At 39.0% G+C, this 10913-nt stretch overlaps 1 protein-coding gene across 2 annotated transcripts in view; it reads right to left on the minus strand.

The window, feature by feature from the left end:
- The window catches only part of CRIM1 (cysteine rich transmembrane BMP regulator 1), a 509439-nt gene that overhangs the window by 71550 nt on the left and 426976 nt on the right, over window positions 1–10913 (minus strand). For both annotated transcript variants that reach the window (XM_019527120.1, XM_019527119.1), the window contains one exon: window positions 1223–1432. In XM_019527120.1, coding sequence (XP_019382665.1) covers window positions 1223–1432 — 210 coding nt within the window. The remainder of the gene's footprint in view (window positions 1–1222; window positions 1433–10913) is intronic.

The raw sequence follows: 10913 nt of genomic DNA on the forward strand, positions 1-10913 counted from the left end.
TGTGCTTAATACATTTTTAAATGTTAAATATTAGTTATTGTTATACTACTAAATATATATAATTTAATTACATTCTAATTGTTATTTTGTCTCTTGCATTCAATACATTAACATTTTATCTGAAAATTTTCAATAATTTCCTGCCTTGTATTATTTTAGCATTTTTTAATTAATATCGTTATCAGAACTACTACATTTACCATACAGTTTACTGTAAATATTAGTAAATGCTTACATTGACTTATAATACATTGATATTTAATAACTATTTAAGTCGCATATAATCATTTGTTATATTTAAATAACCTCCTAACAGCAGTTTCGTTGAGGTAAATGATACAAATATAACAGCATTCTTATACTACATAGGACATACAGCAACAGTTTTTCATGAGTTGTTAATGTGTTAACTTTGTTGTCATTGAAAACAATATTGGAATTCTACTGTAGTTATCCTTAGCCTTCCTATCTAAAGAATCACAATAATCTTCCACTGCAGAAAGAACAGAAATGTTTGCTCAGTGTGGAATCAATAGGTTCAATTAATAAAAAAAATGAATATTTACATAAAAGGCAGTAAAGATGATCATAGGTAGCTCACCATTACTGAAGACTTACTTTAACATAAAATATTATGAATACCTTGTAATGGCAGCTCAGAAGACTTTTTGAACTCATAGCTTATAAATTGGAAACATAATATCTGAGAACTATAACATCTTTTAAATAGTTTTTGTACAGATGAGGCAAAATTTGGAGACAACCAGCTTACAAAGCACCCCTTATGTGGGAACCACACTGCTAACAGGTGGGGTGAGTTGGTGATACACCTTGCACAAGAAGAAAAACTCTGATGACAGGGCTCTATGATTAATGTTATACAAAATTAAGTTTTCAGCATTTGGTGGCCCCTAAGCAAATGGCAGTTCAAGGCAATCTTCCATCCTTCTTTCCCTGGGTCTCAACCATCTGTACAAATATTAAGACTCACTACATACAAGTGACATATTTGTATTGATACTTTACATGTGGGGAAACTGAACCACAGTGAACTTAGTCCTAAGTCACCCAACCTAATTTGTGGTATACCTGGTAATAGAAACATGTCCCGTTGACTTGCACTTGTGCCTTAACTAAAGTTCTATTCTCACGTGTGAGAAACTGGTACACAAGAGTGAAAGAAAGATTGATTTATTATAGAACATAGAGTGTAACATTTTACCTGGACATGATGGACAACATTGTCCTGGATGTATGGTGGGGTTGTCACAGTTAGGAACAGGGCAGGTTATCAAGGCACACATCTCCCGTCCATTGTGACAGTAACATTCTCTGCAACCATCATGCCAGCTCTCCTCATTTTCATGACGGCGCCCATCCATTGACAGGCATGAGCCTGTTTTTACTGGTGGCATAAGAGAAGCTGGTGCCTCTGCATAAGATGATTAGAAAATACAGTGCCTGGGTGAGAGTGTGTTGCTTAGAATGCATTAAATTTTAAAGATTACTATTATTATTATTATTCACAGCTTCTTTCTGTCTCCTAATCTGAGAAGCAGGATCAATCGTGGGGCACATGGAACAAGGAACTGCAAGGTATACCAAGGTGGAAGGGACATTTTTATTGTAGTTTGATGCAGCATCTATAAGAAAGGCAGCATTCATTTCCTTCTGCTGATACTTTGCATGTCAATGTTGATGAAAATTTTCTATACCCATATGAACAAGGGAAGATTTGCTTTGATCTGAATATTTTTAGACCTGATTGTAGTATGGGTTGTCAGTTGGGCTTCAGAACTAGGCCTCTATTTATGCTGATTAATCAGTAGCAGTATATCTTGCTCACACACTCTGCTTGTTATAATCTTTGATCATACAGAACAAAGTTCCCTCGGCTAAATTAATCCCTGATTTAACTATGTGAGAAATACATCAGGGATGAATTTGATCAATACTACAATTCTGAGTTAATAGGTTGATTTCCTAACCTCTTATCTCCTGCCCTCCCATTAGGAGGGAATTGATTACCCAGCATGGCCACCCTACATTATTCCTATGTTTCCAGGAATGAAGAGGGGAGATCTTTGGCTTCTGTTATCTTCATATATGTGATGATAAGAATTTATAGCAGTCCCACTGGAGCTGAGAAAAATAATATAGTGTTGGTGGATCCACCATATTTCTCAGAGAAGGGAGAAAACTGAGAAGAGATTTCCTTAGCTCTCACAGCTCTAATATCCTTAAACTACCTGTAGTCTCCTACCTCTGCTGGAGTATATTAAGATTTAGAAAAAGAGAGTAATGTAGGAAGGAAGCACTGAAGCTTATAGACATACAGAGAATAATGGAGAGGTGAAGAAATGGAGGTGGGGGGAGAGGATAAAAGAGAGCCAGACAGACAGGCAGACAGCAGAGTCATATCTGACTGAAGTAAGCTTGGAAGAAAAAAAGAAATGGGAAACAGGAGTTGGCTAAGAAAATAAAAGGGAAGAAACAGTTGATAAACATCAAAATGAAAAAAAAACCTGTCTGTGGAAAAACAGACGCTTTCTTTCTCAACCCTTTTCCTAGATGGAAAAAATGAGAGGAGGAAGAGGACAGAAGGAAATAAAGCAGAAATAGAAATAAAGAATAAATACAATAACTACATCAATCAATGAGCAGAAACTTTTAAAATGTAACAGTGCGTAAGATTACCTATATTATGAATACATGATAATGGACAACATGATATTAAACATCCTGGCATATATTAGTGATGGCCTTTCATACCTAACAAGTCACAGGCTGAAAAGAAGCCACAAGTAAATTACAATAGGTCCTAGTTTGGGAACTGTGGTTTTAAACTACCAGAATAAAGTCCATTATAGCCACGCTAATTACAATTACCAAAGAGCCACAACAAGAAGACTTGGCATTTAGGTAGTATGCTAGGTCTTAATGTATGAAGTCCATTCAGATAGAGGTATATATAGAGTAGCAGGAGAGCTGTGCTCACAAACTCACCAGTACTGCCAAAAAGCCATTATTTACCTACATTTACCACACCTTGTTATCTGAGATACTACAACTATTTCCTGTTCCTCATTTACCACTGCGTGTGTTTTCTTAACATGGTGTATCCATATGTGAAGATTGCAGAAGTGCTTGGAAGTACTTTCTTTTAAAAAATAATTTTGAAGATAATTTAAACCAGCTGTAAGCTTTTAAAGTATTCTGAAGTATGCTGATAAAACCTGAAGATGGCACCAATTTAAGAGAGGTTGTAAGCACGTTGGAGAACAGGATCATACTTCAAAATGAAGTTGACAAACTGGAGATAGTGTCCAAAATCAACAATATGAAAAGAAGAGACAAGTGCTACATGTAGGAAGAAATTGAATGCAAAATGGGGAGCAACTGGCTAGGCACATGTATATTACGAAAGGACCTCAAGGTTATAATGTAATGGCTAGAAAATGGTATTTAGACATTTGCTTTTGGGAACTGGATTGTATTAGAACTATGGTCCAGGGGAACAGCAAGGGTTAATTTGTTTCTAAAACCCTATTTGTAACAAAGTTTCCTTCCACACCCACTGTCTTTGAAGCCAGCAGAGACAGGCTGTGAAATTGATGACATGTACCACACTGTTCCATAACATGAGATAAGGCGGCAGAGCCCTTGGGATTTCCGGTTTTGGTGGACAGACCAAATTAAGACATCGGTAAATAACCAAATTAAGATGTGTGCTTGTTGGAAAAAAGGAATATGCTGACAGAACATAATGTGGACAGTATGATGATCAAAGGAGACCAATCAATGATGCCAGGAGATGAAGAGTCATCAGAGGAGGAAAAGAATAAAATGGGGGATTTCAGAACAGCAAAGGGTCTCTGATGGGGGAACCCAAGGCTACCATGGACAGAGGGCACATTATTGGCCCGTCTCACTCACCCTACTGGGGGGACGGGGAGATAGGCCTTGACCCTTGAGCTCCAGGCTGCTGCCATCTGACATTCAAGAAAAGAACCACAGGGTGAAGCTCAGGTACTGGACAGACATGCCTTCCCTCTGTGACACCACTAGGACTGGTAGATATAGAATTGTTTGCCTTGCCTGCATTAGTCTCATCTGGTATTACTGTTTATCAAGAAAAAGTGCCTATTATCAAATGGAAAGGTTGTGGTCAGTCTGAGGGTTTGGGTCTGCTCGAATAAGGTATCTGGGTCATAAATCCAGTGCCAACATAATAGATCACAAACTCAGTAAGAGTCAAGAGTATGATGTTGTTGCAAAAGAAGGAACAATTCTGAAATGTATTAACAATTCAATTTTGAGCACCAGACTTTAAGAGATCTTGATTAAGCACATACATTCCATAGGAGAACAAGAATGATAAGATCCATCAGGAAAGGCTGAACAAACTGGTTTTGTTTAGTCAAGAGAAGAAAGAGGAAAGTCTAGGAAGAGGAAAGTTCTTAGACAATGATAAACTGTTGCATGTTGGAAGAATTATAAAAGGACAGTGATTGACTGCTGTCCATGCCCACTAAAAGTGGGACTAAAAGGAATTGACTTATTCTGTAGCATGGAAGATCAAGGCTACAAATCGGGAGATCCTCTCCAAATATGTGGAAAGCAAACACTGGATGCGGTTTTGGAATCTTCTTCAATCTTCACTGAAAAAGGGCCTACATCAGACACAGGGTTCACCTCAACTCTCCTTTTTATTTGGGGACAAAATTTTAACAAGTACATCTCTAGACTGGTGATTGTGCTGTTGCAGATACACTTGCTCTCCAACTTACTAATGATCATAACATCTGCACTGGCTTCTCAGAAATGGCTACATATTTAATGCCATGGCATTCTAGTTGTTTTATACAATTTCTTTGGCTATGATGTAACCAAATATTAAAGCACTTGTTTAAACCCAAACATTTAACAAAACACATATTTGTGGCTAAAAGTTAAGTCACTTGATTTAGAATTTGGATGAATTGGAGCTTATAGCTTAAGGCCCAAAGTAGTATAGATTTAAGAGACTACAGGTAGAATACCCCTTCTTTACTTAAAAGGCAGTTTTCCATCTCTGTAAGTAGATTTTTGGCATTTACAAATTGAGATTCCACACCCTCTGTTGTAAGGACATATGAGCATGTGCATATAAGTAAAGTGATTATGCACATAGGCTACGTGCTTGCTGGGGACATATGTGACTACATACACACACATACCACGTGCACAGAAAAACCTTGAAAATGTAGCTGGCAAAACTCCATAACTAACAGAGGTTAGATGCCAGATAAGGAGAGGGACCCTCATATGTTTTAGCTTCAGTAGGTGAGTGATTAAAGCACTTGCCCAGGAAGCAGGAGATGTTTCTAGGTCCCCCTTGCCTAGAGGGGGTCTGAAGCTGTCTGTCTTTGCTGCCTTAACTCAATGCTCTAACCACTACAACTTTGATATTGCTTCTCTGCCATATAAACTTTCATCATCTGTTAGTCAACAGAAGTCCTTCTGGGATTCTCTTTTCTTGGAAACGATTATTTGGAGACATTAGTCTGTGTGAATACCTTTTAGTAGTGTTCAAAGCCACTGGTGTTCAACGTGTAGTGGGATAGGAGAATGGCCCACTACTGTATTGCAAAGATGCTACTTTAAAATCTTTTTTGTTTTGGTTTTTGAAGGGCTTCCACTGATCTATCTCTTGGGCCACTGACAGATGTTAGATTAAAGGCACAATGGGATGTGATGCACAAACTGGCCATGCATTCAGTTAAAGGCCATGAAAGGAACTAGCTACAAAATTATTGGACATATCTTGTATAAGTTCCTGGCTTATTTCTTGTTTTACTATACCATTAATTGAATGAACATGAGGCCAGGTCACTACTTAAGACATAATTACACTTAAAATGTGATAAATTGGTTAATATCTCACAGGGGTTTCAGAGTCAGCATCTCAAAGTGCCTTCTGGTCTTCTGCCCCCCCATTTTAGCCACGTCTGGCTAAACAGAGAAATCCAGGCAGATTCAGAAATTTAAGCCATGCAATAGCACAGAGACTACTTAAAATTACCCATCTGTCTTTAAAAACAAAGCAAGCAATCCCAAAGTATTTTTAAATATTTTAATGGATAAACTACAATGTATCAGGAGACTTCTGCATGAAAAACAATGTTATCCAAGTACGGGACAAAGATCTTGATGTTTAAATGAGTAAAGCAAAGGTCCTTACCGGATGGGGAACAACTCCAAATGCATGTTGCCATGACTGCTCATGAAATACCACTTAACTCTATTTTCTAGATAGTTGCTGAAGCTCAGCAGCACATTGGCCACCTACAGGCATTATGTTTTTACCAGGAGAATTCTCATGCTCCTGGTAGAAACTATGACAATATAAGCATGCACTCAATTTCTCCCAGGGGAAACATGCCCTTCCCAGGAGAAAAAGCTTCCAGGCTGAGAAACTCGTGCAAGAGTGAACACTTGTATATTCCCCTCCTGGTCTAGTTCAAAGAATGAGAAACTAGAAAAATGCTCCTGGCACTTCCCCAGACCAGGGACTGCCTGGTGGGGGAACAAGTAGGAAGAACTGCCCACTTCTCTTGTCCCTTCCCAAACTGGTCTGGGAGGGGACTGGAGCAGCAAAGCAAAATCCCCTACCTGCTCCACTGACCAGGTAAGTGGGGAGGGAGGGTTGGCACGCTGTTCATTCTCCTTGGCTCCTAGCTAATAGGAAAGAAGCTCCCATTAAACTGCCAACTAATTTTTAATATGTTTTATCTAAATGAGAACATGTCACTTCTGATGTAGGAGTAACTGTCCCTTGCTATCCACCTGCTCCTTAACCAGGGTCCCCAGACAGAAAAACAGCCATGAAGGAACGATGGGAAACATTAGTGGTCCTATACATCTGTGCAACTACCTTCTTGTAAGACAGAGATCAACATCAAAGAATGAACTGATGTGGAGACTTCCCTAACCTCTTACCACACCATGATGTCATTATTCATAAAAGCTGAAATACACTGATGAGGTGGTTTGAAGAAGAACTGCCACTGCCTTCACTCTAAATGCTGTGCAACTGGAAAAAAGAGTTGCATGCCCTGGAGTATTGGCTTGACTCATTTTAGAAGAGGTCTCACTTTGCACACAGAGTGCTCTGAACACAACCCTGCAGCACTTTACAAAGCCTGGACTAGGCAGGATTGTGCAACATATATTAATTTTTAGTTCAAATAGAAAATCTTTGACATGTAAGTATAAGGAATTCTGCAAGTAACAACTTTCTGAAAAGTGTCAGAATATACAGTTCATCTCTGGGTTTCTCCTTTATGCTGAAAGAAATAAAACCTAGTATTTCATTATTCTGAATAGCTGATCCCATCCCAGGTAAAGCAGCGATTTTTAATGATATGCAACTTAATTATAACTATGATGCAATGCTACTGAACAGTAGTCTTGGGCTCCTGCACAGTCAGTATCATGAAAAAGCTGTCTGCTCAGTAACATTGGTTACTGGGCAGTCATTTAGTACTTGTTTAAACAAGTACTACATGACAGCGCAGTAATGACTGCACCATCAGTGTCTCATGTAGATGTGGCTAGTGAGAAGTAACTTCTGCACACAAAACTTATCCACAGAATTTTTTTTTTTTTTTAAACAGAAGTGAATGATATACATTAACAGATTTTTGCACAGATTTCTTTGAAAAGTGTGCGTAATTGAATAGAAAATGAGTGACACAAGCTCCAGAGTTTTTCATATCCAGGTTTTGTAATTCATGTCCTGTCTGAAAAAATAGTGGCAAATAAAACTTACAATGTACATTATGTTATTGCTATTAAAATAATTTAATTTAATTTCTAAGCGATATGACAATAGTATTCTTTTTTTAATGGAATCAGTAATATTGAAAATGAATATGTATTATACAATTTTTTCAGAGAAAACTATAATTTCATACATGAGATGATTCTGATCTATACCCGACAAGTTTGTCCATTAGCAAAGAAAAATAGTTCAGTGAAACAGGGTTCAATGGTAGCATTTTCTCCAGAAAGCTCTAATGGCACTCTTAAAGTTGTCTGGAATTAAGAAAGAAGCAACAAGTGACACAGCCACTTGTTATTAATAACTTCCAGGATAATATATTATTTTGTATTTTAGGTATCTGACCTATTTTGCATATTTCTGCATAGTACTACATTTTATTATGTAGACATATCCCTGGAGAACTGAATGCCATGATATGACATACATCAGTGTTTCCCAACCCTTTTCGCCCCACAGCATACTTACCTAAATAAAAAAGCACTGTGGCACACCAGATGCGGAGCAGGGGGGTGGGTGGCGCCTGGCCACCCAAACAGCATTTTGGGCTGAAGCCATGCCCCCTGTGCCTGGCTGGAGCCACGCTCTAGCCCAAAATGTTGCAGCACACTGGTGTGCTGTCAGGCATGTCCAGGTGTGCTGTGGCACACCGGTTGGGAAATGCTGACATATATCATTACAAGGCTTAGCTACCATGGAATAAGTGCAGACACATGGACAGTTACGGACAAACAGGATATCCCTGCCCTCTTTTTAACTTGCTGTAATTTGTGCGTTTGTTCATAAGTGTCCTAAGTAGGCTTTTGCCATCCCTAATTTCTAAAGTTGTACTGAAGCTGAAAATGACATTTTTCTAAAAAACTGAAATATTCCTACATGTTATTATTTGGAAATACGGCTTTAAATAGTACAAATAAACATGTATAGTAGCTTAACTGAACCACCCTGTCTAAAAGGCATTCAGTTAAACAGAACATCTGATTAGTAACTAAAGGAACATTGTATTGGATCCATCTGGGCTCTACAGATAACCTATATAAAATCTGGTTTATCAGAAGGCTTCTGATATTCCCAAGTCCTTTCATATTCAAAACAATATGGTGTAAATTATGTTAAAATGTTCCCAGTCTGGTCACTAGAGCTGTTCTTTTCTTGATAGGAAACTGAAACAGAAATCATTTCAACAGGCTTTAGAATGGGGCAGAGGAGGGAGGAAATACAGCCCGTGGGCCAGATTCGTTTCACCAACTGACTGTATCCAGCCCGTGGGCAGGAGGCTACAAGGTCAGGGGATCTGGCCCATGAGCAGCCAGTGGCTCTGGCTCCTGGGTAGTGCCAGGCACATCTCGGCCTCTTCTGCAGCTTACACCAGCTCCTGCCCCAGGTGCTGGCATCAGCTGTGGACTTGCCCAGCAGGTTCTGGGTCTGGATTGGGGTGTCCGTCCAGATCTGCAGCTGATGCTTCAGTGCATTAGCTGTGGTCTTGGACGGTTGCCCCAATCCCCACAGGGAACTTGTTGGTAGCGTCCAGAGCAGAGGCCGGTGCCTGCCCAACACTGCTTTCAGTGTGCAAGCTGGTGTGAGCTGCAGACGGGGCTGGGACTTTGTGGCTAGGGGCATGCTGTAGCTGCAAGGACAGTCTAGGCAGGGAGGAGGGAGGTGGGGAAGAGAGAGAGAGAGAGAGCAGGTGTGAGCGAGCGATGTGGCTAATGAGAGGACACCAAAATCATTAAGTGGCCCTCCAGCCAAAATAACTGCCCACCCCTGCTTTAGAGTGTGGTCTAAAGAATCATACAGCGAGATAGCTCTTCAGTACAGCTGGGTTCTGTTCACTGTCAGGATGTAGCTGAGCTCAAAAAAATGTATGGTTAGGCTATCAAATTTCTCTCAACAGCTGTGCAAGTTCACCTTCCACCAAGTTTTAATATGTTATACCTAAATGAGAAGAACATTGTCGCTTGTTTCCTCTGATATACTGTATCTTGGAGTTGCTTCCAGTAGCATTTAGAATGGCTGATACAGAGAAAATGGCACATTCAAAGGTAAATAAAGTTTATGATGATTCTCCTCTACTTTCAGTCTCCTAGAGAGGTCTTTTATTTTTCCTGATAAGAGAACACGGACAATCCTAGTGAATAATAGTCCTGATAAATCCTATGGATTAAAGAAAGGCTAAAAAGCAGCAGGGATGAATAAAGACATCTCTGTTAAAGATATAGATGCTGTAGACCTATAGTGGAAATCTCAATAAGAATAATTTTCTATTGTAAGTATGAATCTTTTTCAGTTAAGACTGACAGATCCAGAAAAATCTCTAAATGCCATTCCTCCGTACTTGACTGTGTTAGTCTAAAGTCAGGCAGAAGACAGGGTAAAATTGCAACTGAATTAGAGATGTATAAGCTTTTATGATCAAAACGTCATTTCATCAGCTGATGTATAAGCTATTCTGATATATAGTTTTATATCAGACTGAATAAACACACACACACACACATCATGGCTTTTATATTATTCATCAAATCTAAAAGACTGGAGATACTTGTACTGTCCTGAAATGAATAGTAACACTGAGGAAATAGTTATTTGTTGCTTATGCCAAAATATAGGCCAAGTTAAGAGAAAAAACACAAGCTGGTGGCACAATAAAAATTGGCCAAGTGGAGTAAAGCAGGCAGCAATGTGTTTACACTGGCCAGAAAAAAAGAGGATTTTCTCAAATATAACATGCGATATTTCATCCCCACACATGTGAGGACCCACATCTTTTCTCCTAAAGCCAGCTGTGGAAAATGATACTATGAAGACAGAATATTACTATGAAGGAATATGTGACACTTGAAAAATCCTCAAAGGAGGATAACGAATGGTGAGTTGGCCATCTTGCCTAAGAACTTCTCAAACAGGCAACATCAGAGCACCTTGAGAAGGATGAGTCCCAGATTATAGCATAACCAAAATGAATGGACTTAGAGCTGCCTAACAACAGTAGTGTTGCTGTCGCAGAGACTGACAGATGAGAATCACAGAGAACTTAAGAGACTGATTGACCATTACTTCTAAGTTGTATATATATAATTTGAAATTC

The sequence above is a fragment of the Gavialis gangeticus genome, unplaced genomic scaffold, assembly GCF_001723915.1.
Source record: "Gavialis gangeticus isolate Ggan-Ray unplaced genomic scaffold, GavGan_comp1, whole genome shotgun sequence".
NCBI classification, from domain to species: Eukaryota; Metazoa; Chordata; order Crocodylia; family Gavialidae; genus Gavialis; species Gavialis gangeticus.